The following is a 26,731-nucleotide window of genomic DNA, read 5'->3' as shown; positions in this document are numbered from 1 at the left end:
TCTGGATTTGCATCAGGAAGAGCAGCTGGCATAAAACTTGCAACAAATCAAAATGCAGATCCATGCAGCATCCAGAGCAGCCACACGAAAAACAACACCACACAGCGGTAATCTCACTCACACACACACACACACACGTCCCGGCGTCCATTCTTCTGGCAACTCAGATTATCTTATTGTTATCTCTCATATAGAGTGATCAGTTCTGCAACATTTACCTGGGCGATGAAGGTTGGCAAAGGGCAGCTGAGATGCCTGCATGCTCCGACAGAGCGCCGCCATAGCTACCACTTTCCTGCGGTGGTTGCACAGTTTGGTCATGTCCTGCCCCATTTTCCCGAGAGGATGGTTGTGCTGCTCCACCTTCACTCCCACGGCAAAATTGAAAACCTACAGCAGTAAAGATAAACAAACAGTTTTATCCAAAACAACAAGGCTGCACTTTATGTGACATTTACAATTACTTTGATGTTTATGTTTTCACTCCTGTCTGTTTGTTTGTGAACAGCCTGGAGCTCACAATTGCTCATATATTATGATTTTTTTTTTTTTTTTAACTGAGGATTCACATCCTGATAGGCAAGAAATTATTAAATTTTCAGGGTCATAGGTCAAAGGGCAAGTCACGAAAAATCCTTACCTTTAACAATGAACAAATTTTCAAAAATTAATTACTGTCAAAAAAGATGAAATTCCTTTCATATTTGAGAGCATTATGTAGGATAGTACCCTTCATCAACTGACAAAGTTTGATCCGGATCTGATCCAGATTACAGCTTTTGTAGCCATTTAAATTTAACCCCATTTAATGTATTTTTTTACATTATATCTTAATCAAACGTGCCCCAATCATTCTCATATTAGAAAGTGAGGCGCAGACTGGCAATGACAAGTCATAGTGCACGGACACACAAATACAGATACTAATCAATCAACATGTATTTATAAAGTGCTTTACATTAAATACACAGATTCATAAAAATAAAACACACATACTACAACAAAGTAAAAACAGCGCATAAATCAAATCAATTTTATTTATATAGCACCAAATCACAACAAACAGCTGCCCCAAGGCGCTTTATATTGTAAGGCAAGGCCATACAATAATTACAGAAAAACCCCAACGGTCAAAACGACCCCCTGTGAGCAAGCACTTGGTGACAGTGGGAAGGAAAAACTCCCTTTTAACAGGAAGAAACCTCCAGCAGAACCAGGCTCAGGGAGGGGCAGTCTTCTGCTGGGACTGGTTGGGGCTGAGGGAGAGAACCAGGAAAAAGACATGCTGTGGAAGAGAGCAGAGATCAATCACTAATGATTAAATGCAGAGTGGTGCATACAGAGCAAAAAGAGAAAGAAACACTCAGTGCATCATGGGAACCCCCCAGCAGTCTACGTCTATAGCAGCATAACTAAGGGATGGTTCAGGGTCACCTGATCCAGCCCTAACTATAAGCTTTAGCAAAAAGGAAAGTTTTAAGCCTAATCTTAAAAGTAGAGAGGGTGTCTGTCTCCCTGATCCGAATTGGGAGCTGGTTCCACAGGAGAGGAGCCTGAAAGCTGAAGGCTCTGCCTCCCATTCTACTCTTACAAACCCTAGGAACTACAAGTAAGCCTGCAGTCTGAAAGCGAAGCGCTCTATTGGGGTGATATGGTACTATGAGGTCCCTAAGATAAGATGGGACCTGATTATTCAAAACCTTATAAGTAATAAGAAGAATTTTAAATTCTATTCTAGAATTAACAGGAAGCCAATGAAGAGAGGCCAATATGGGTGAGATATGCTCTCTCCTTCTAGTCCCTGTCAGTACTCTAGCTGCAGCATTTTGAATTAAATGAAGGCTTTTCAGGGAACTTTTAGGACAACCTGATAATAATGAATTACAATAGTCCAGCCTAGAGGAAATAAATGCATGAATTAGTTTTTCAGTATCACTCTGAGACAAGACCTTTCTAATTTTAGAGATATTGCGCAAATGCAAAAAAGCAGTCCTACATATTTGTTTAATATGCGCATTGAATGACATATCCTGATCAAAAATGACTCCAAGATTTCTCACAGTATTACTAGAGGTCAGGGTAATGCCTTCCAGAGTAAGGATCTGGTTAGACACCATGTTTCTAAGATTTGTGGGGCCAAGTACAATAACTTCAGTTTTATCTGAGTTTAAAAGCAGGAAATTAGAGGTCATCCATGTCTTTATGTCTGTAAGACAATCCTGCAGTTTAGCTAATTGGTGTGTGTCCTCTGGCTTTATGGATAGATAAAGCTGGGTATCATCTGCGTAACAATGAAAATTTAAGCAATGCTGTCTAATAATACTGCCTAAGGGAAGCATGTACACTCAACAAAAATATAAACGCAACACTTTTGGTTTTGCTCCCATTTTGTATGAGATGAACTCAAAGATCTAAAACTTTTTCCACATACACAATATCACCATTTCCCTCAAATATTGTTCACAAACCAGTCTAAATCTGTGATAGTGAGCACTTCTCCTTTGCTGAGATAATCCATCCCACCTCACAGGTGTGCCATACCAAGATGCTGATTAGACACCATGATTAGTGCACAGGTGTGCCTTAGACTGCCCACAATAAAAGGCTAACTTCCCTACGCTAGAGCTGTATTAACCTTCTGGAATCCATATACTTATGAGGAAAAAGGGAAAAACAACAAAAAGTAACGGTAAACCGAGCCAGATACAGGAAACTGGTGAAAGGGACTCGAAAGAAAAGACCGAAGAGGAGGCATTTGACCAACAAATAGCTATGGAGGGGCTGCAAGTTAGCATCGGAGCTATCCACAAAGAGATTTTAGCTATCCGTTCAGATGTGAAAGAAGAACTAAGCTGCTTTTGTGATAACCTCTCCGGTGACACGAAGAGAGACTTAAATAATTTTAGGGAGGAGGTTAAGGGAAAGCTAAACGAAATCGTGGCTGACATGAAAGAGACCAAGGACAAGGCGGAGGAGTCGCTACAACGCATAGCAGAAATGGAGGAGTGGACCACGGTGGCGAGAGAGGTGCTGTCTCAAACTACAAGCAACCAAGATAAGATTCAGGCCAAGTTGACTGACGTAGAAGCGTACTCGAGAAGAAATAATATCCGTGTATACGGGATTCCCGAAGACACAGAGGGAGACAACTTGCTGGGATTTATTGAAAGTTTCATTAAGGCTGAATTGTCACTCCAGGATATTGACCTAGCTATACAACGCTGCCACCGTGCTCTGGGTCCTAAACCACCGCAGAATGCTAGCCCCCGCTCCGTGGTGATCCACTTTTTAGCATACAAAACCAAGGATTTGGTGCTTCGCTCTGCTTGGAAAAAAGGAGAGATTTGCTTCAATCAGCAGCGCATATACTTTGACCAGGACTACCCGGCAGAGACTCAAAAGAAGAGGAGAGCTTACGCTCCTATCAGAAAACTGCTGAAAGAAAAAGGGCTCCGCTTTCAAACCCCGCCGCCAGCTAAGCTCCGTGTGTTTTTTGACGGTGGCACAGTCACATATAACAGCGCAGCTGATGCCTTAAAGGATCTCAGGAAGAGGGGCCTCACACCTGACCATAACAGTAATGATGACCCCCACACAACAGCGCCGATGGAGAGACTGGATAAACTGTCCTGGGAGAAGGTGGGGGCCAAACGACAGAACCCGGGTGCTCGCGGAGAGTATATATTCGATCTCATAGTGGCAGAAACTTCAGGTATCTTGATATGTGGAGGAGACTGGAATGCACAACTACATCCCTCCCTTGATTCCTCAAACTCTTTAAAAAAAAAAATTAACTCTGAATCAATGTATATTAAAAAAATGATTAAAAGGACTGGCCTATGTGATGTGTGGAGGGAATGTCACCCAATGGCTAGGGAGTTCACCTTTTTCTCTCACCCCCATGCCGTCTACTCACGAATTGATTTTTTTTTTTTTTTTTTTTTTTTTAATTCAGAACAGACAGGCACAGAGTCTTAGATTGTAAAATTGGCATCAGGGATGTGTCAGACCACTCTGGAGTATACTTGAAACTATATTTAGATGTCCAACCTAAGACATCGATATGGAGATTCAACACATCCCTGTTAAATGATAATACATTTGAAGAATTTATTAAATAATTTATGGAATATGAAAAGTTTAACAACAGCACAGAAATGTCCCCAAGCATCCTTTGGGACGCTGCAAAAGCTGTACTGCGAGGAAAAATCATTATGTGGGCATCAAGGAAGAAAAAGGAAAAATCTGAGCAACTCGATCATTTGACAAAACAGCTAAACACATTAGAGCAAAAACATATAGAGACCAAAGACCCCAATCTACTACAGCAAATTGCAACCATAAAAGCAGAATTAAATAGGAAACTCAACCACAAGGTGGAACTTAAACTCAAATATAGTAAACAAACTTATTATGAAAATGGACCTCGAGCAAAAAAAATACTGGCCTGGCGACTTAAAAAAACAACTGGACAGATACATCTTTAAAATTAAAAACCCTGCTACCAACCAGATGTGCTTTACACCAGATGAAATACATAAATCATTTGAAATATACTATAGAAAATTATATAGTCAACCTGAACTAACCAAACTCCCATTAGTAAAGCAGTTTTTAGATTCTCTGGACCTTCCCTCAATTGGCGTAGAACAAAACAAACAGATAACTGCTGATATAACACAAGCGGAGTTTGATAAAGCCATCTCAGAATTGAAAGCAAGCAAGGCACCAGGTGGAGATGGACTACCCGCTGAATGGTATAAGACTTTTTAGGAAGTCCATAACACCTTTACTGCTAAACTGTCTTAACCATGTGCTTAAAGGATGCGAGACACCACCATCCTGGAAACAAGCAATAATTATGTCATACCAAAACCAGGAAAAGACAAAACGGAATGCAGTTCATATCGACCCATCTCTGTTTTAAACACTGACTATAAAATTTTTACTTCAATAATGGTTAGCAGACTAGAAAATATTATCCCTGAACTGACTGATACGGACCAGACAGGATTTATTAAAAGCAGACGTACACAGGATAATGTAAGGCGAGCACTACACCTTACCGACATTATGAGTAAGAGTAATATGAAATCTTTAGCAATTAGTTTCGATGTTGAAAAAGCCTTTGATACTGTACGTTGGGAATATTTATATCTGGTCCTACAACGTTTTGGCTTTAAAAATACAATTATAAATTGTCTGAAAGCAATATATAACTTGCCAGTCGCCTGGATTAAAATAAATGGCGGCCTCTCAGGAGCAATTCCCCTGGAACGAGGATGCCGGCAAGGATACCCACTGAGTCCCATTCTCTTCGCACTTTTCATAGAAACACTTGCCCAAAAAATTAGGGAGGATCCAGGAATTAAGGGAATTGTATTTAAGGGACGAGAATACAAAATATGTCTATATGCCGATGATGTCTTGGTGACCTTATCTGAACCCGATGCCAGTCTACCTAATCTTATGTCCAGTTTCTATCAATTAGGGCTCTACTCGGGTTATAAATTAAACATAGAAAAAACTCAGACATTATGCTTAAATTTAAATGGAAAACAAAAATCATGAAATATTTAGGCGTTAATATCACTATGAATCTAAACAAAATATATGAAGCAAATTATGGCACTATGACTAACAAAATGAAAAATGATTTGGACAGATGGGCCCCCTTAACACTTGACTTATATAACCGAATAGAAATTATAAGGATGATTGTCTTACCCCAAATGTTATTCCTTTTCCAATCCTTATCATTGGAAATCCCTAGTAAACAGTTCAACGAGTGGGACCGAACCATCTCTAGGTTTATATGGCGGAACAAAAAACCGAGGGTAAGCTATAAAACTTTACAACTACCAAGAGTTAAAGAAGGATCGTCACTCCCATGCTTGAGAAATTATTATAGAGCAGCACAATTGCAGTATGCGGTGTACTGGTGTGAAGACGGGTATGATGCAAAATGGAAGGAGCTAGAATTGAGTCAATTTGACATTCCCCTTCAAGCTCTGCTGGGTGAAAAACACCTTATCACTAAACATTCAGAAATGTTATGCACTTACACTCGAGCCCCCCTCAGCATCTGGCTCAGAGAGCTCCGTAATCCCCTTTTCGAGAGAGGAACACGATTACTAAAATGGATTGAACACGATATGGATTTTAGACCAGCACAGCTTGACTTTAGATTTAAAGAATGGACCAAAAAAGGCATTACTTCATACGGTGTAATCTCTTCTGGATCTGACCTTGAAAGTTTCCAGCAACTGCAGGAAAAATTTGATCTCGACAAGCGAGACTTTTTCAGATATTTGCAGCTCAGACATTATTTTAATAAAAATGTTAAAACATTAGAAAACAACTATCAAGATATTGTTAACATCTTTATTGATGCCTACAAAGGCAAATCCTATAGGAAGAGGCTATCTAGTATATACGCGTGCCTAGAGGCCTACAAAAACACATCAACACTATACATTAAAAGTACATGGGAAAAGGAAGCAGAAACAATACTGACAGAAGATGACTGGCTCAACATATGCCAAATTAATTCCACCACATAGGACATATCTTCAGACAGGCAGGGCTGAATCTGGGCATTGTTGGAGACATTGTAATAATGTGATGGCTGACCATTTTCATATTTTCTGGGGTTGCCCATTGATTCACTCCTATTGGTTAAAGGTTGTCAAAGAGATAAGATTAATTATTGGCCTGGAAATTCCACATAATTTTCAAACTATATTTTTATGCAATCTACCAAACGAAATTAACCATCGGGATAAGTACCTTTTGAAAATATTACTGATAGCAGGGAAAAAATCAACAACAAGGAAATGGCTTAATGGGGACCCACCGACGATGGCCGAATAGTCAGCCACCTTGAAGAAATTTGTGAAATGGAAATGCTTACCTTTTCCCTAAGACTTAATAGTAACAAGGCCCAAAAATATTGGTCAAAATGGTTAACATATGTAAAGGCGAAAGAAGCATAAAATACCCCCCCCCCCCCCCCCCCCCGTAAATCATACTGTACATTCGCACCGGTCAATTTCCTCAAATTGAGTTGAGTAGTCCATGATAATATAACAGCCCCAGGGGACACTTTCCCCATTAGTCCGTACTAGATGGACCAACTTTGGTGGTTCATGTACTCAAGGTGGGTGGGACCGAGCAAATGCCCCAACTCCTTCATACTTCGCATTTTATCAAGGTTTATTGTAACCCGTTGCTATTCAGATCTACTGCCTATGTTGTTATTTTTTTTTTTAAATGCACACCCCCCCAGTGACCCACCTGTTCTAAGTTCTATACGTGGTATATTTTCTGTGCTCTGTTCTTCATTGTAAGATTAGGAAATTTGGATTAAAAATAAAGCTAAAAAAAAAAAAAAAAAAAGACTGCAGTTACAAATATTCAAATTGCGATGGCAACCAGTGGAATTTTTGTTAATGTGAAAGTATAATTTGTACTGTTTGCTTTGTTTGTACCATTTTGAAGAATGTCCTGTACTAATTGTTCTGTTTTAAAAAAAATCAATAAAATCTAAGTTTAAAAAAAAAAAAAAAAAAAAACACCGCAGCGCAGTACCTATAATACCTATGGCATGCTCTAATCTCTGTAATAAAATTTTATGGTCAACAGTATCAAAAGCAGCACTGAGGTCTAACAGAACAAGCACAGAGATGAGGCCACTGTCTGAGGCCATAAGAAGATCATTTGTAACCTCCACTAATGTTGTTTCTGTACTATGATGGATTCTGACTGAAAGATAACGATATGTCTTTGGGATGGTTATGAGTAATTTTTTCTCTAATAGTTAAAATTGTATTAGCAAAGAAAGTCATGAAGTCATTACTAGTTAAAGTTAAGGGAATACTCGGCTCAATAGAGCTCTGACCCTTTGTCAGCCTGGCTACAGTGCTGAAAAGAAACCTTTGGTTGTTCTTATTTTCTTCAATTAGTGATGAGTAGTAAGATGTCCTAGCTTTACGGAGGGCTTTTTTATAGAGCAACAGACTCTTTTTCCAGGCTAAGTGAAGATCTTCTAAATTAGTGAGACGCCATTTCCTCTCCAACTTACGGGTTATCTGCTTTAAGCTGCGAGTTTGTGAGTTATACCACAAAGTCAGGCACTTCTGATTTAAGGCTCTCTTTTTCAGAGGAGCTACAGCATCCAAAGTTGTCTTCAGTGAGGATGTAAAACTATTGACGAGATACTCTATCTCACTTACAGAGTTTAGGTAGCTACTCTGCACTGTGTTGATATATGGCATTAGAGAACAAAGAAGGAATCATATCCTTAAACCTAGTTACAGCGCTTTCTGAAAGACTTCTAGTGTAATGAAACTTATTCCCCACTGCTGGGTAGTCCGTCAGAGTAAATGTAAATGTTATTAAGAAATGATCAGACAGAAGGGAGTTTTCAGGGAATACTGTTAAGTCTTCAATTTCCATACCATAAGTCAGAACAAGATCTAAGATATGATTAAAGTGGTGGGTGGACTCACTTACATTTTGAGCAAAGCCAATTGAGTCTAATAATAGATTAAATGCAGTGTTGAGGCTGTCATTCTCAGCATCTGTGTGGATGTTAAAATCGCCCACTATAATTATCTTATCTAAGCTAAGCACTAAGTCAGACAAAAGGTCTGAAAATTCACAGAGAAACTCACAGTAACGACCAGGTGGACGATAGATAATAACAAATAAAACTGGTTTTTGGGACTTCCAATTTGGATGGACAAGACTAAGAGTCAAGCTTTCAAATGAATTAAAGCTCTGTCTGGGTTTTGGATTAATTAATAAGCTGGAATGGAAGATTGCTGCAAATCCTCCGCCTCGGGCCGTGCTACGAGCGTTCTGGCAGTTAGTGTGACTCGGGGGTGTTGACTCATTTAAACTAACATATTCATCCTGCTGTAACCAGGTTTCTGTAAGGCAGAATAAATCAATATGTTCATCAATTATTATATCATTTACTAACAGGGACTTAGAAGAGAGAGACCTAATGTTTAATAGACCACATTTAACTGTTTTAGTCTGTGGTGCAGTTGAAGGTGCTATATTATTTTTTCTTTTTGAATTTTTATGCTTAAATAGATTTTTGCTGGTTATTGGTGGTCTGGGAGCAGGCACCGTCTCTACGGGGATGGGGTAATGAGGGGATGGCAGGGGGAGAGAAGCTGCAGAGAGGTGTGTAAGACTACAACTCTGCTTCCTGGTCCCTACCCTGGATAGTCACGGTTTGGAGGATTTAAGAAAATTGGCCAGATTTCTAGAAATGAGAGCTGCTCCATCCAAAGTGGGATGGATGCCGTCTCTCCTAACAAGACCAGGTTTTCCCCAGAAGCTTTCCCAATTATCTATGAAGCCCACCTCATTTTTTGGACACCACTCAGACAGACAGCAATTCAAGGAGAACATGCAGCTAAACATGTCACTCCCGGTCCGACTGGGGAGGGGCCCAGAGAAAACTACAGAGTCCGACATCTACCTGGTACCTGGTGAGATTGCATCAGAATTTTGGCTCTCTGTTGGGACTGTTTACACAGAGACTGCTACCTGCTGCTTTGGACTTTGAACTAATAGTCTTTTTCAAGACTTTTTTACCTTTTTATATTTTTTTTTTTTTTTTTTTTTTTTTTTTACTTTTTTACTTGACTCTACTGGTGGTCGGCTCTCACTGCGGTATTGTATCACTTCTTGTTCCGGAGCACAGCGGTGTTTTTCTGTATCTGTTAGCTGTTTGATCTGCGCAGTTAGATTGATCTAGTTATCTAGATTACGATTTGTTTCCCAGTGTAATCTTTACGTGCCTTAACTAAAGCACTCCTTCTGCTGAATCACCTCTAAATTATTTACACATTATTCGCTTTGCGTGTTTTTAGGAATCCGCTAGCTTAGCGTAGCTACTAGCTCTTAGCCGATTTAGCATGGCGGCTTCTCCTGTCTCTCCCGCACTTTTCTGCTCTGGGTGTGAAATGTTTAGTTATTCCTCGGCCTCCTTTAGCAGTAATGGTACTTGTAATAAGTGTAGCTTATTCGTAGCTTTGGAGGCCAGGCTGGGCGAATTGGAGACTCGGCTCCGCACCGTGGAAAATTCTACAGCTAGCAAGGCCCCTGTAGTCGGTGCGGACCAAGGTAGCTTAGCCGCCGTTAGTTCCCCCCTGGCAGATCCCGAGCAGCCGGGAAAGCAGGCCGACTGGGTGACTGTGAGGAGGAAGCGTAGCCCTAAACAGAAGCCCCGTGTACACCGCCAACCCGTTCACATCTTTAACCGTTTTTCCCCACTCGACGATACACCCGCCGAGGATCAAACTCTGGTTATTGGCGACTCTGTTTTGAGAAATGTGAAGTTAGCGACACCAGCAACCATAGTCAATTGTCTTCCGGGGGCCAGAGCAGGCGACATTGAAGGAAATTTGAAACTGCTGGCTAAGGCTAAGCGTAAATTTGGTAAGATTGTAATTCACGTCGGCAGTAATGACACCCGGTTACGCCAATCGGAGGTCACTAAAATTAACATTGAATCGGTGTGTAACTTTGCAAAAACAATGTCGGACTCTGTAGTTTTCTCTGGGCCCCTCCCCAATCAGACCGGGAGTGACATGTTTAGCCGCATGTTCTCCTTGAATTGCTGGCTGTCTGAGTGGTGTCCAAAAAATGAGGTGGGCTTCATAGATAATTGGCAAAGCTTCTGGGGAAAACCTGGTCTTGTTAGGAGAGACGGCAGCCATCCCACTTTGGATGGAGCAGCTCTCATTTCTAGAAATCTGGCCAATTTTCTTAAATCCTCCAAACCGTGACTATCCAGGGTTGGGACCAGGAAGCAGAGTTGTAGTCTTACACACCTCTCTGCAGCTTCTCTCCCCCTGCCATCCCCTCATTACCCCATCCCCGTAGAGACGGTGCCTGCTCCCAGACTACCAATAACCAGCAAAAATCTATTTAAGCATAAAAATTCAAAAAGAAAAAATAATATAGCACCTTCAACTGCACCACAGACTAAAACAGTTAAATGTGGTCTATTAAACATTAGGTCTCTCTCTTCTAAGTCCCTGTTGGTAAATGATATAATAATTGATCAACATATTGATTTATTCTGCCTAACAGAAACCTGGTTACAGCAGGATGAATATGTTAGTTTAAATGAGTCAACACCCCCGAGTCACACTAACTGTCAGAATGCTCGTAGCACGGGCCGGGGTGGAGGATTAGCAGCAATCTTCCATTCCAGCTTATTAATTAATCCAAAACCCAGACAGAGCTTTAATTCATTTGAAAGCTTGTCTCTTAGTCTTGTCCATCCAAATTGGAAGTCCCAAAAACCAGTTTTATTTGTTATTATCTATCGTCCACCTGGTCGTTACTGTGAGTTTCTCTGTGAATTTTCAGACCTTTTGTCTGACTTAGTGCTTAGCTCAGATAAGATAATTATAGTGGGCGATTTTAACATCCACACAGATGCTGAGAATGACAGCCTCAACACTGCATTTAATCTATTATTAGACTCTATTGGCTTTGCTCAAAAAGTAAATGAGTCCACCCACCACTTTAATCATATCTTAGATCTTGTTCTGACTTATGGTATGGAAATAGAAGACTTAACAGTATTCCCTGATAACTCCCTTCTGTCTGATCATTTCTTAATAACATTTACATTTACTCTGATGGACTACCCAGCAGTGGGGAATAAGTTTCATTACACTAGAAGTCTTTCAGAAAGCGCTGTAACTAGGTTTAAGGATATGATTCCTTCTTTATGTTCTCTAATGCCATATACCAACACAGTGCAGAGTAGCTACCTAAACTCTGTAAGGGAGATAGAGTATCTCGTCAATAGTTTTACATCCTCATTGAAGACAACTTTGGATGCTGTAGCTCCTCTGAAAAAGAGAGCTTTAAATCAGAAGTGTCTGACTCCGTGGTATAACTCACAAACTCGTAGCTTAAAGCAGATAACCCGTAAGTTGGAGAGGAAATGGCGTCTCACTAATTTAGAAGATCTTCACTTAGCCTGGAAAAAGAGTCTGTTGCTCTATAAAAAAGCCCTTCGTAAAGCTAGGACATCTTTCTACTCATCACTAATTGAAGAAAATAAGAACAACCCCAGGTTTCTTTTCAGCACTGTAGCCAGGCTGACAAAGAGTCAGAGCTCTATTGAGCTGAGTATTCCATTAACTTTAACTAGTAATGACTTCATGACTTTCTTTGCTAACAAAATTTTAACTATTAGAGAAAAAATTACTCATAACCATCCCAAAGACGTATCGTTATCTTTGGCTGCTTTCAGTGATGCCGGTATTTGGTTAGACTCTTTCTCTCCGATTGTTCTGTCTGAGTTATTCTCATTAGTTACTTCATCCAAACCATCAACATGTTTATTAGACCCCATTCCTACCAGGCTGCTCAAGGAAGCCCTACCATTATTTAATGCTTCGATCTTAAATATGATCAATCTATCTTTGTTAGTTGGCTATGTACCACAGGCTTTTAAGGTGGCAGTAATTAAACCATTACTTAAAAAGCCATCACTTGACCCAGCTATCTTAGCTAATTATAGGCCAATCTCCAACCTTCCTTTTCTCTCAAAAATTCTTGAAAGGGTAGTTGTAAAACAGCTAACTGATCATCTGCAGAGGAATGGTCTATTTGAAGAGTTTCAGTCAGGTTTTAGAATTCATCATAGTACAGAAACAGCATTAGTGAAGGTTACAAATGATCTTCTTATGGCCTCGGACAGTGGACTCATCTCTGTGCTTGTTCTGTTAGATCTCAGTGCTGCTTTTGATACTGTTGACCATAAAATTTTATTACAGAGATTAGAGCATGCCATAGGTATTAAAGGCACTGCGCTGCGGTGGTTTGAATCATATTTGTCTAATAGATTACAATTTGTTCATGTAAATGGGGAATCTTCTTCACAGACTAAAGTTAATTATGGAGTTCCACAAGGTTCTGTGCTAGGACCAATTTTATTCACTTTATACATGCTTCCCTTAGGCAGTATTATTAGACGGTATTGCTTAAATTTTCATTGTTACGCAGATGATACCCAGCTTTATCTATCCATGAAGCCAGAGGACACACACCAATTAGCTAAACTGCAGGATTGTCTTACAGACATAAAGACATGGATGACCTCTAATTTCCTGCTTTTAAACTCAGATAAAACTGAAGTTATTGTACTTGGCCCCACAAATCTTAGAAACATGGTGTCTAACCAGATCCTTACTCTGGATGGCATTACCCTGACCTCTAGTAATACTGTGAGAAATCTTGGAGTCATTTTTGATCAGGATATGTCATTCAAAGTGCATATTAAACAAATATGTAGGACTGCTTTTTTGCATTTACGCAATATCTCTAAAATCAGAAAGGTCTTGTCTCAGAGTGATGCTGAAAAACTAATTCATGCATTTATTTCCTCTAGGCTGGACTATTGTAATTCATTATTATCAGGTTGTCCTAAAAGTTCCCTAAAAAGCCTTCAGTTAATTCAAAATGCTGCAGCTAGAGTACTGACGGGGACTAGAAGGAGAGAGCATATCTCACCCATATTGGCCTCTCTTCATTGGCTTCCTGTTAATTCTAGAATAGAATTTAAAATTCTTCTTCTTACTTATAAGGTTTTGAATAATCAGGTCCCATCTTATCTTAGGGACCTCGTAGTACCATATTACCCCAATAGAGCGCTTCGCTCTCAGACTGCAGGCTTACTTGTAGTTCCTAGGGTTTGTAAGAGTAGAATGGGAGGCAGAGCCTTCAGCTTTCAGGCTCCTCTCCTGTGGAACCAGCTCCCAATTCAGATCAGGGAGACAGACACCCTCTCTACTTTTAAGATTAGGCTTAAAACTTTCCTTTTTGCTAAAGCTTATAGTTAGGGCTGGATCAGGTGACCCTGAACCATCCCTTAGTTATGCTGCTATAGACGTAGACTGCTGGGGGGTTCCCATGATGCACTGTTTCTTTTTCTTTTTGCTCTGTATGCACCACTCTGCATTTAATCATTAGTGATCGATCTCTGCTCCCCTCCACAGCATGTCTTTTTCCTGGTTCTCTCCCTCAGCCCCAACCAGTCCCAGCAGAAGACTGCCCCTCCCTGAGCCTGGTTCTGCTGGAGGTTTCTTCCTGTTAAAAGGGAGTTTTTCCTTCCCACTGTAGCCAAGTGCTTGCTCACAGGGGGTCGTTTTGACCGTTGGGGTTTTACATAATTATTGTATGGCCTTGCCTTACAATATAAAGCGCCTTGGGGCAACTGTTTGTTGTGATTTGGCGCTATATATTAAAAAATTGATTGATTGATTGATTGACATTGTTTTTGCAAAGTTACACACCAATTCAATGTTAATTTTAGTGACCTCCGATTGGCGTAACCGGGTGTCATTACTGCCGACGTGAATTACAATCTTACCAAATTTACGCTTAGCCTTAGCAAGCAGTTTCAAATTTCCTTCAATGTCGCCTGCTCTGGCCGCCGGAAGACAACTGACTATGGTTGCTGGTGTCGCTAACTTCACATTTCTCAAAACAGAGTCGCCAATAACCAGAGTTTGTTCCTCGGCGGGTGTGTCGCCGAGTGGGGAAAAACGGTTAGACATGTGAACGGGTTGGCGGTGTACACGGGGCTTCTGTTTAGGGCTACGCTTCCTCCTCACAGTCACCCAGTCGGCCTGCTTTCCCGGCTGCTCGGGATCTGCTGGAAGGGAACTAACAGCGGCTAAGCTACCTTGGTCCGCACCGACTACAGGGGCCTGGCTAGCTGTAGAATTTTCCACGGTGCGGAGCCGAGTCTCCAATTCGCCCAGCCTGGCCTCCAAAGCTACGAATAAGCTACACTTATTACAAGTACCATTACTGCTAAAGGAGGCCGAGGAATAACTAAACATTTCACACCCAGAGCAGAAAAGTGCGAGAGAGACAGGAGAAGCCGCCATGCTAAACCGGCTAAGAGCTAGAGCATAAGTCTTTAACATAGATTAAAAAAAAAAAAAAAGCTCAGTCAGGAACAGCGCGTAAGTCGAGAGGTAGCTTGTTCCACAGTCTGGGATCAGCTACCGCAAAAACACCATCACCCCAGAGTTTATATTTTGACCTCAGAACATCTAAGTACAGCTGACGCCCGTAATGTCCTACTGTAAGTGAGGAGAGTTAAAAGTTCAGACAGGTAAGGAGGTGCGAGGCCATAAATAGTTTTAAAAACAAACATTAAAATCAATTCTAAAACAAACTGGAAGCCAGTGGAGTGAGTACAGAACAGGTGTAATATGCTCACATCTAAAAATGTTTGTTAAAATACGAGCAGCAGCATTCTGCACCAACTGGAGATGTGCAAGAGAAGACTAGTTAATGCTAGAATAAAGTGTATTACAATAATCAAGGCTGGAGCTGATAAAAGCATGAATGGCCACCCAAAGATCACGTTTACTAAGGAAGTGCTTTACTTTAGCCAAAAGACGAAGCTGGAAAGAACTTGCTTTGACAACAGAGTTTATCTGTTGATCGAACCTCAAACAGCTGTCAAATATCACTCCCAAATTCTTGACAGCTGATTTGACATAATTAGAAGGAGCACCAAAGTTTGGTGTTACTGCATTCGGCCTTGCCAGAACATCCAAACAATGGTTTCAGTTTTAACATCATTCAGGTAAAGGAAGTTTACGGTTTAGCTGTGATGTAACCTTGGTACTGAGTTTTATGAAAAACCAGTTGATCAGTCCCTCGCAATTCAGCACACCAACATGAGCATTTATTGGAGGAGGATAAAGTTCCGAATAAGTAATAATAATGGAATAAAAACGTTAGACTTACCTTATCAATGACAAGCGGACACTCCAGACCACATTTGCAGGTGCCATCAGTCAACAGATAGGTCTTAACCTCCTCGAGGGAGGACAGCACAGAGCTACTGGGACTGCAATAATAAGACAAGAGATACATCACACATCCATGGTGAATTTAAGAAGACAAGAAATACAGAAATGTAAATATGTAAAGTACAACTTAGAATTTTCGAGAAATAAGCTCTTGGACCCGAGATGTCTGCAGTACATCCTCCATTAGACAGATATGCATGAAAAAATACACACAATGGTTCTATTAAACCAGTGTAAGCACAGCGCCTGCAGCACGCACAAGAAGGATGATGTGAATGTGATCACAACCCATCAGCTGACTTCATGCATTCTCTGAGGAAATCTGTAGCATCGAGAAGCCTCTTGGCTCGACTGCTGCAAGTCAGCTAACTGTAAATCTGTTCATCTTACTGCTGCTTAAACAGTAAGTACAACAAGTATTTCACAAGCTGACATCAATGTCTGTGAAAACCAGACGTTTCTTCAGAGACTCAGCAACCATGAACATTTCCATGTTTAATAGTTTGGAATTTGAAGAAGGTCCAACTACTGCAACAAAGATACTGCAGTAGCGTATTGTGCAGTAGTTCTCTTTTTGCCCCGACCGCACAGCCAAAGAAATCTTTAAACAGACCCAACGCACCTGATGTAGATCACCTTCCCGTGCTCCACCCTCCTCTGCCAGCCGATGGGGACGTGTACTGCGGTTGTGTGGACCCCATCTGTGTCCTCACTGACAGTCTCACTGCCTCCCATCATTTCGTAGCTGCTGCGTGCCAGCACCTTAGACAAGAACACATCACACCCCTTCAAAAACTGGCACCAGACTAATCCTTAATAGGCTGAGTCGAGTTTCACTCTGTGTCAGTTGCACTCTGATATCTTGCTTGTTATTGAAATAATCTTGCTGAAGAAAAACCTTTCAAATCTGTCAAATGTCTCATCACACGCACCGCATCTTGGATTTTAATCCTACAAGTGCACACAAATTCACTACAAACTGCTTTTAAGGCAAATTAATTTTGACATAAAAGCACACAAATATTACAGTTCCTTTACCAAACCAAACTCTCCGAGATAACAAGACACTGTTGCATAAACTAGCTGACTTTACGAATCTGCAATGATACTTTAAACTTTACATTGACGAGCCACAGATCTCACCATGATGGAAAATGGTCACATCAGCAGTTCTTGGTCAAACTTAGACCTGCTCCATGAGGCCTCCAGCAACAGCTGAGTCAGACACAACTGCATGAGAGGCCACAAGAAGTCAGACCACCAAGAGCAGCACCGGGAACTGACTGAAAACCATCCTCTACTTCCTGCGTCTCTGTGAATGAGCAAAGTCCATCCATCCATCCATTTAATAAACCCGCTTATTCCAATGAAGGGTCATGGGGGGGGGGGGGGGGGGTGGAGTCTATCCCAGCAGTCACTGAGCCAGATGCGGGGACCACCCGGAACAAAAATGCTAGTCCATCACAGGGTCATGGACAAATGCTGCTTCCCGTGGCATCAGAATTACGGTAAATACGAAGAACCTGTCATTTTGTGATTTTGACTGGAGAATTCGGAGATAATTTTGATGCATGAGTTCACGAGTTGAGATGACCTTTGACATTTCAACATGGCAGAGAGCAATGCCGGATATGTCATGAATAGGAAATAAATCCTTTATTAACCATTCTGCCACTGTTAGCTGTTGATTATGTACAAAATTTTAATGTGTTCTCTACTTACAATTAACATGTTATTATATAATGACGTTATAAGTACGGTGCTAACAGCAGGTAATGCTGAACGTGCACGCCCGCCATTTTTCATTTTGCTCCAACAACAAAAGCACTTCAACCTAACGCACTTGTAGATCCAAATTCAAGAATGGACAGAGTCATCTTCCCAACAGCATATGAAGGTGACAAAAGTCCCCTTGTGGTATTTATGCTTATAGATGCAAAAACAAAAACAAAGTGACTGGGAGGATAAAGACGGCAAGGAAAAGGCATCTCTCACACAAGACAAAGGGACAGGATGTGACATCTCATGTCACAACATGAAAGACTGAATCCTGTATGAATTAATTTTCTCTTGTACCTACATGTCAATCTTTTATTATTTCAGAATTAAACTGAACTTGTCACAGTTAAGTGGAGTTATGACTCCTTGTTTCTGTAATATGTGTGTTATGAGCCATTCGCATAAGCATTCACTTCTGCAGAGAGTTTATTGCTGTAGACTTCCCTTTTTGGGTATCTTCATTCGTGGTTAATTGTACTCTACTGAACTTTCATGACATAACTGTCGACTTTAAAATGTAGCCTAAAGTCGCGACCCTGCCGGCATACATATACAAATATTTTCAGAAGCAGGTTTTGAGGAATGTTTTAATTAACCTGCAAATCAAACATGCAAGCTACATTCAATCCACTACTCAAGAAAAAAATTTAAGAACTACATGGTACTATAATTAAATCAGCATAAATCACAAAGGACGCACAGTTTAAGCAGTCATGCACAGTTTCATGTCTGCCACTTGTCCCCTTTCAAATCTAGAATTTGCTCAGCTGAAGATTCCAGCCTGTGGTCGGATCTCTCTGAGGTGCTGAACTAAATAAAAGAGAGCCACAGACTGGGTGTGGCGATGGAAAATTAAAAGTCAAGTTAAAAGAAGACAAAAAGAATGAGTTCAAATCCTTGCACCTACCTTGTCATCTTTGGGAGGCCAGGATGTGTTTTGGCTAATGTGTCCACTGTCCTACGTACATGCTGGTGACTTACAGCCGCACAGATCGCCAGAAAAACCTGACTCGATGCCCAAAAAGAGGCAGTAGATCAGTCCAGCAGGTTTTTAGTTGTGCAGCTCACATCAGAAGGAGCTGCAGAGTCTATGGAGAAAAAGAGGAGGTGGGTTATATAATCTGGCGAGGACAGCAAAACTAAGCCACTCGTGTAATAAACCATTTCCTGCAAAGGATGCGGCCCAAAGGCACTCAAGTACTGACATCACACGCTTTTACAGAAAGGATGCAACTTCAGGAGAAGCTGCTGTTCGAGTGGGAGGGCGTGTGTTTGAGGCCCGGTGTCTCAGAGCACCGCCAGCAGCCGCTCAGTCCCACACCAACATCCGCACCCGAGTCTCTAACAGTCCACGGATGAACTCCACAAACACTGCAAACTGCAGCCAAAGAAATAAAACCCCCCCAAACCTGCATCAGCACTGCTAAGCTAGCTGGCTAGCCCACTTTGTACAATGTTGTCTGACAGCTGTCAGGCGGCTCAAAAACACCCCGGCGAGCTGCCGGCAAGTTTTAAAAAGCCAATAAAGACAAGCTCCCCGGATAAGACAGACTGGCACTTACCGTGTCCTTAGCTGACGTTTGTTAGCAGCTGGGCGAAGTTTTGGAGCCTCCGCGGGAGAACCAGGAGTTAGCCGATGAGCTAACAGACCAAACAGAGCGGCCACTTTGTCCTTTTCTCGAATAAGTGCGAAATAAATCGGTCCAACGGCGTTTGTGCGCGGACGAGCAGCTCTGTGAGGTCAGACAGCCCGCTTTAAAAACAAAGAGCAATAAGGCTTCATGTCACCGAGCTAACGCCGAGCTAACACCGAGCTAAGTGCCTGAATTCTACTTGATCCTGGATCCGGATCGTCCCGAACACTCTGAAGGAGGACGTCCCGCTCCCCGTTTGCGCCAAGGAACCGCAGAAAGACCTGCATCCGGCTGGATTTACAACCGTCTGCCTGAAGTCCAAATTCACACTTAACCAGTTTTTTTTTAATCTCTCAGACTCTGATTTAAAAAAAAAAAAAAGAGAGAGGGGAGTTTTTTTTTTTCCTTTTTCTGTCAGACATGCGCAGTGAGTGCGCAGGGAGTTCTGTACCCGGCATGCACCGGGACGTCAGCAGCTCCCTGATGGAGGGGTCGATAAGAAAATAACCGCAAGGCCTGCTGGGAATCACGTCCGCATCACGTCACAAACATTATGTGTCCACTTGCAAAAAGAAAGCGACGATCACAGATTGTTTATAAATCTGTGCTTACGGGGCACAGGGGTGTAGCCAGAGGGTGCCTCGGGGGGCTGTAGCCCACCCTGCAAAACCTCCCTGTTATAATGTCTCATGGGCCATCACATTTGGAGCATGAAGATGAAAACAGACAGTCTCCAAAAACAGGAGGTGACAATTTTGAGGTGATCGTCCATCAAAGAAACATATCAGGGGAACTGATAAGTGAAATTATTATTCTCTACATATATTTCTGACAATTTTTATATTTCTATTTATGCCTGATGTGTAACTCAGCCACATGGGGTGTGCAGCCAGTACACTCTGAGTGCTGATGTCACCGAACCGAACGGTCCTCCCTAAAAAAAAATCACCCCCCCCCCCCACCCGCCTTCACTGCGCATGCATCATTAGCCGCGGTTCACGTTTTATCACCTCGTTTCTGCTTCAAACTGCCTCCAGTCATCATCTAGCTCAGCCACAGATATCAGAAGCTTTTGTACAACAATCCTTTCCATATGAATTCAGCATTATTTTATCATAAAAGATGGAGGAAGCGATCAGAGGGCCACAGCAGCACGTCTGAGTCTGACATACTGCAGCTCCTATGTCATTTTAGAGCGTCAGTAACAACTTGCCCTTTATTGCCTTGTTTTCTGCTTAAAACTGACTTTAGAATGGTTTTACTTTGTCTTCTGATGGTTAATCATCACATTATTCCCTTTGATCGCTTTGGGTGTAGAGAGTCAGACTCAGAGAGTCAGACTCAGATGTGCTGCTGTGGCCCGAAATGACACATGCACAGTGAAGGCAGGGCGAACCGATTTTTAGGGGGGACCATTCGGTCTGCGACACTATTCCCAAACCCAGATTAAATGGAAGGTTGCGTCAGGAAGGGCAGCCGAAAGAAGAGGATGTATTGATCACGTATGCCCTTTCTCAAGGACCACAATAGAAATAAGAGCTCACACTTTATTGTGTTTTTTTTCATGATGTTATATCTGTTTTGCAGGATGTCAAATAATGAATCACATCAAATCAGTCATAGTCGTATTTCATACTTATCTGCCCAGCTATAAATGGGACTGACAGTCCAGTCCAGTCTGGTAGCATGCAGTGATGCTGAGCTTTTCCACATCCACAACACCACAGAACCGCCTTGTCTTTTGGATGGCAACCATCCAGGCAGACAACCAGTCCATTCCCACATCTGTAAAATAACTGTCTGCTGCAGCCAGGTGAAATGTGGACGTCCCCTTGTCCTTCTCCAGCACTCAGGCACCTGTGTGCTGGATCACGCACGGAGAGATGGGCAACATGGTCAAAATGTCGTAGTGACACTCCCTCACAGATCGATTGTATAGGACTAGATGTTACTATCCCTCAAAAAAATGTGAGGCATCGATGAGACCCTGTGGGGTAATCAATTGGGTGATGGGATCCTTTGGATTGTCAAGTGGGCGCCCTCCTTCTTAGGTGTTTAGGTGTCCCAGGTTCACTCCTTAGATGCCATCAACTAACTTGAAGGCACAGACAGAGTTCTTCCTCTTTGTCCACAACCACTGGCTCCCCTTCTCAGCAGCCTGCAGAGGTCTTTGACTACCTGCCGGTGGTCCTTCCCTCGCACTCTTGTCTCCCTGAGTAGCCTGGATGTTGAGGTGGCTACGAACCCGCTGCAGCCTACTTCCACTGGGCATATCTTTGCTTTCCAGCCATGTTGTTGCACGTTGGCTCCAAGGTCTGTATACCTCAGCTTCTTTCGTTCATAGGCCTCTTCCACTGCACTCTCCCAGGGCACCGTGAGCTCAATGATGTAGAACAAGGTCTGGTCGCAAGTTGGTAACTGCAGTCTCAGCTGGAAAGCAGACTTTCTTGTCCAAGTCTGCCTGCAGCTTCCAGTCCTGTGCTCTGCCCAGCTGCACAGTGTCTAGACTTATGGTGGCGATGCTAGCTTGCCCCTAAGCCTCCCAGACAAATGTTGCTAATTGCCAATGGGATGGCAGGGGAAGAAGGCTGTTCACTCTTGTCCGTCGACTTTCTAGCACTGCTGCAAGACACTTTAGCATTTGGTTGTGTCGCCAGGTGTAGCGGCCTTGGGTAAGTTCAGTCTTGCATCCCACCAAGATGTGCTTCAGTTTTGCTGGACTTGGACATAGAGGGTATGTGGGGTCTTTGCCATACCGCTGGCTTACGTTTGCAGGAGAGGGCAGGACATCGTACCCTGATGGTAAAGCTCGCCTGAAATACCTCCATCTCCCACAGCTCTTTCCAGGAGATCGATGAAAGTGATACTCCTCATCCAAGTCTCTCTATGTAACCACTCATTTGATACAAAGTTATTCCAAAGGTACTCAAGGTTCCTTCAAAGACACTTAATACCAAAGACGTTAGTCATTGCCTTAGGTCACTGGTTGGTGTCCACGTCTCACAACCATACAGCAAGACAAGCAGCACCGGGACCCAAAAGACTTGGATGTTTATTCCCCTGCAAATATAACAGCATCACCAAACACATCTGTCCACTGACCTGATGACTCAACCTCAAAGGCTGAGGACTCAGAGACATGTATGTCACTGCAGAGATCAGTGAAAGTCTTCACAAGTTCAACTCCTTCACCACATACACTTCTGATGGATGGGTCCAGGAATCTTAGTCTTGATCCAGGACAATCTCAAACTCAGAGACTGATTCCTCACTCAGCTTCTCAAGTGCTGCAATCAGAGCATCGATTGATTTCACAAAGATCACAGCACCACCCAGGAAGTCAAGGTCAGTAAACTTTTCTTCACTAACAAAAGTACCCAAGTCACTGGTTGCCCGACCCAACACTCAGTCCAACACCCATTCCACCACCCAGTCCAACACCCACTCCAAGACCCACAACACCACCCAGTCCAAGACCCACTCCACTACCCTGTCCAACATCCAGTCCAACACCCACTCCAAGACTCACTCCACTACCCTGTCCAACACCTAGTCCAAAACCCACTCCACCACCCAGTCCAATACCCACTCCAAAACCCACTCCACCACCCAGTCCAACACCCACTCCACTACCCTGTCCAACACCTAGTCCAACACCCACTCCACCACCCAGTCCAACACCCAGTCCACCACCTACTCCACCACCCTGTCCAACACCCACTCCACCAACCAATCCAACACCCACTCCACCACCCACTCCAAAACCCACTCCACCATCCAGTTCAACACCCAGTCCAACACCCACTCCAAGACCCACTCCACCACCCAGTCCAACACCCACACTGCCACCCAATCTAACACCCAGTCCAACACCCACTCCAACACCCAGTCCAACACCCACTCCAACACCCATTCCAACACCCAGTCCAACACTCAATCCAACACCCAGTCCAACACCCACTCTTCCACCCAGTCCAACACCCACTCCGCCACCCAATTTAACACCCAGTTCAACACCCACTCCAACACCTACTCCACCACCCAGTCCAACACACACTCCACCACCCAGTCCAACACCCACTCCACCCCCAATTTAACACCCAGTCCAACACTCAGTCCAACACCCATTCCAACACCCACTCCGCCACCCAGTCCAACACCCACTCCGCCACCCAATTTAACACCCAGTCCAACACCCACTCCAACACCCAGTCCAACACCCAGTCCAACACTCAGACCAACACCCATTCCAACACCCACTCCGCCACCCAATTTAACACCCAGTCCAACACCCATTCCAACACTCAGTCCAACACCCACTCCGCCACCCAGTCCAACACCTATTCCAACACTCAGTCCAACACCCACTCCGCCACCCAGTCCAACACCTATTCCAACACTCAGTCCAACACCCACTCTGCCACCCAGTCCAACACCTATTCCAACACCCACTCCACCACCCAGTCCAACACACAGTCCATGCAGGCATTGAACAGTGTAGGAGCCAGAACACATCCCTGAGGCACATCAGTTTTCACATTAGTATCACAAAATTTGTATTATGATGAAGGGCAGTTACAGCATGCCATAGTGTGTGTGTGTGTGTGTGTGTGTGTGTGTGTGTGTGTGTGTGTGTGTGTGTGTGTGTGTGTGTGTGTGTGTGTGTGTGTGTGTGTGTGTGTGTGTGTGTGTGTGTGTGTGTGTGTGTGTAAACCTGTCAGTGGTGGCTGGTTGACTTCATGGCTGTGAAACGGTGACGGTGTAACTGGGTCTGTCATGTTTGGGGTATTTTTAGGTGTTTGCATTAAACATCCTCCTACAACAGCCCGGCGCTACATTGAACCAATCAGAACGTGTGTTTACACTCACTGATTTGAAATTACACTCAGTGGAATTATTCCATTAATTTTGTTGCATGTGAGGATGATACTCCGTTTTATGTGTCTTTTGATTTGGTCCAGGTGAAGAACAGCCTGTGTGTGTGTGTGTGTGTGTGTGTGTGTGTGTGTGTGTGTGTGTGTGTGTGTGTGTGTGTGTGTGTGTGTGTGTGTGTGTGTGTGTGTGTGTGTGTGTGTGTGTAATAAACACACAGAGACACAAAGTATCTGATTTCTGCTCGTCATCGGTGTCCAGTCTTAGTTCACAGCTGTTGCAAAAAGTCAGTTGGACTCAGCAGCGCAAAGCCTGCAGACACACACACACACACACACACAAAATCACAGACACGTACACAAATAGAGACACATGCTCACACGCTGAGCCTCAGAATATATCATACATCATAAAGAGATAATAAAAAAAGCTGCTGCCATTGTGGACGAAGACGCCGAGAGGACCTGATGTTTGGACGTAGGAGGGTTCTCTGGACCGTTTAACGCAGATCCACTGAAGGCAGGTGAAGAGCTCACAGACAGACTTAGAGACAAACAGACTCAAAGACAAACAAACTCACAGACTCAAAGACAAACAGACAAACACAATTCACAAACAGACTCAGACTCACAAACAGAACTCTGCACACTAACTCCACTTTGCCCTTTAGCTCAGTTTATTGTAAAATAAAATATATATAGGATTTAAGAACATGTATTTATTTGTAATTACAGATATTTTAATGCACTTTAAGTGAAAATTGACCATATTTAAGGTTTTTACTCGTTCACAGTTTTTCTTCTGCTTTCTGGCAGAAGCCCCCAAATTTAGCAGTGATGAGATGAAACAAACCTGGAATACTTTTGTCAAGTGTGTGTGTGTGTGTGTGTGTGTGTGTGTGTGTGTGTGTGTGTGTGTGTGTGTGTGTGTGTGTGTGTGTGTGTGTGTGTGTGTGTGTGTGTGTGTGTGTGTGTTCAGACAGATTATATATAACATTATTATTATTAATAATAGAATCAGAATTGTCACTGTTGCTGTTGTTCTAATTATAATAATCCTAATTATTTTTATCATAATCAACTCAAAATGCTGCATTTAATTCTGTGAAATGAGCATTATGTGATGAAAAGTATCACATAAATTCAAACCATAAAACAAACATTGGATGAGTTTGCTGCTTTCTGGGCTCTGTGTTAGTTTGTGGAAAGCTGCTTGATGGTGTTTTTATATAACAGCTGCTCTGGCTGAAGATTTATGGTGAAGAACAGTCTTGGGCTCGCGTGCACTACAAATTCAGTATTACAGCAGTATTTCTGGCTAATTTCAATAATAATTTTTGCAAACCTGCTCCCAGTGTTTTATTTTGTAGGTGCGACAGCACTGCCCACGAACACAGCACGCCATGGACCAGTGAGTATGAATTAAATATATTGTCTCACATCAAATGTTTTAGGTTGTTTACCATCTCAGACCTACGATTCAGAGTTTAATCCGTAAATATACTAAAATAAAAAAATCATAAAGCATATGGATTTTATTCTGGAAAAAAGTATGTGAGTCATCTTCAAAAATATTCTGAACAGCAGTTCACAGCTCATTCCACACTCCCTTCCCATGGTCAACTCCTCTAAATCTTCCTGATGGATTCCAAGGCGTTTCTGAGAGAGCTGGGAAATATAATCCTTCCAAAGTGTCCTGGGTGTTCACCATGGTGTCCTCCCAGTTGCCCCAGTTGGATATGCCTAGAAGACCTCCTGAGGGAGATGACCAGGGGACATTGTCACCAAATCCCCAAACAACGTCAGCTGCCTACTTTTGAAGCAAAAGAACAGTGGGCAAAGGTCACCAAATTGGACACCTTCCAATCCCTTTTTGTACCTTGAATCTTGTCCATGAAAATCCCAAACAAGATTGGTGACAAGGGTCAGTCCGAAGTCCAACACCCACCAAGAACAGGTCTGATGCAATGCCCAGAATCCAGACATGGCACCTCCTTTGGTATAGAGACTGGACTGCACATTGCAGCAGTCCCAGTACCCCAAACTCCTGCAGCACCCCCCACAGGACACCTCTGGGACCCAATTGTACACCTTTTCCAAGTACACTGAACACTTGTTGGATGTACTCTCAAACCCCCTCCAATATCCGTGCAAAGGCAAAGGGTAAAGAGCTGCTCCTCAATGAGACGCTTCGAGATGCGTCGTGTCAAAAGCTGAACTGACGCGATGCTCAGCCAGGAGTGCGCATTTCTGCTTGTCGTCAGGCCGCCATGGTCAAAGTTCAACCCAATCCAGCTTTTGCTGCTGTGTGCTGTGATGTAGCTTCGAGCTGTCCAATAGAAACGAGGCATCAGGCTAAAACATGGAAGACAACAGTGGCAGGAACATGTCACAACTGCTCATTTATACACAGCAGTTTTCTGAAGAAAATCTTTATAAATGTTTTTTTTACCTCAAGATTAATTACTGTAAAAAAGTTTCTTACATTAGAACACTTGTAATTAAAATATTAAAAAAAGGTTCTTCAGAAATCTTTGTTCATTTGTAAATTAAAACCATAACTTAAGAC

General features: G+C 42.7%; 2 protein-coding genes across 2 annotated transcripts in view; one reads left to right on the top strand and one right to left on the bottom strand.

The window, feature by feature from the left end:
• mbd6 (methyl-CpG binding domain protein 6) overlaps positions 1-19,632 on the bottom strand; it is a 38,743-nt gene extending 19,111 nt beyond the window's left edge. Inside the window, exons 1-5 of the mRNA XM_034173145.1 lie at positions 19,220-19,632; positions 18,565-18,745; positions 16,501-16,640; positions 15,814-15,916; positions 219-390 (exon numbers count right to left, since the gene is read on the bottom strand). Of these exons, the coding sequence (XP_034029036.1) occupies positions 219-390; positions 15,814-15,916; positions 16,501-16,616 (391 nt within the window). The 5' untranslated portion in view covers positions 16,617-16,640; positions 18,565-18,745; positions 19,220-19,632. The remainder of the gene's footprint in view (positions 1-218; positions 391-15,813; positions 15,917-16,500; positions 16,641-18,564; positions 18,746-19,219) is intronic.
• A 5,904-nt stretch (positions 19,633-25,536) lies between these two features.
• The window catches only part of stac3 (SH3 and cysteine rich domain 3), a 36,607-nt gene continuing 35,412 nt past the window's right edge, over positions 25,537-26,731 (top strand). Inside the window, exon 1 of the mRNA XM_034173144.1 lies at positions 25,537-25,573. Within this exon, the coding sequence (XP_034029035.1) occupies positions 25,566-25,573 (8 nt within the window). The 5' untranslated portion in view covers positions 25,537-25,565. The remainder of the gene's footprint in view (positions 25,574-26,731) is intronic.

The sequence above is a fragment of the Thalassophryne amazonica genome, chromosome 6, assembly GCF_902500255.1.
Source record: "Thalassophryne amazonica chromosome 6, fThaAma1.1, whole genome shotgun sequence".
Taxonomy (NCBI): Eukaryota; Metazoa; Chordata; class Actinopteri; order Batrachoidiformes; family Batrachoididae; genus Thalassophryne; species Thalassophryne amazonica.
Note: the sequence above shows the minus strand (reverse complement) of the source record. Positions and strands in the feature narration are given on the sequence as shown.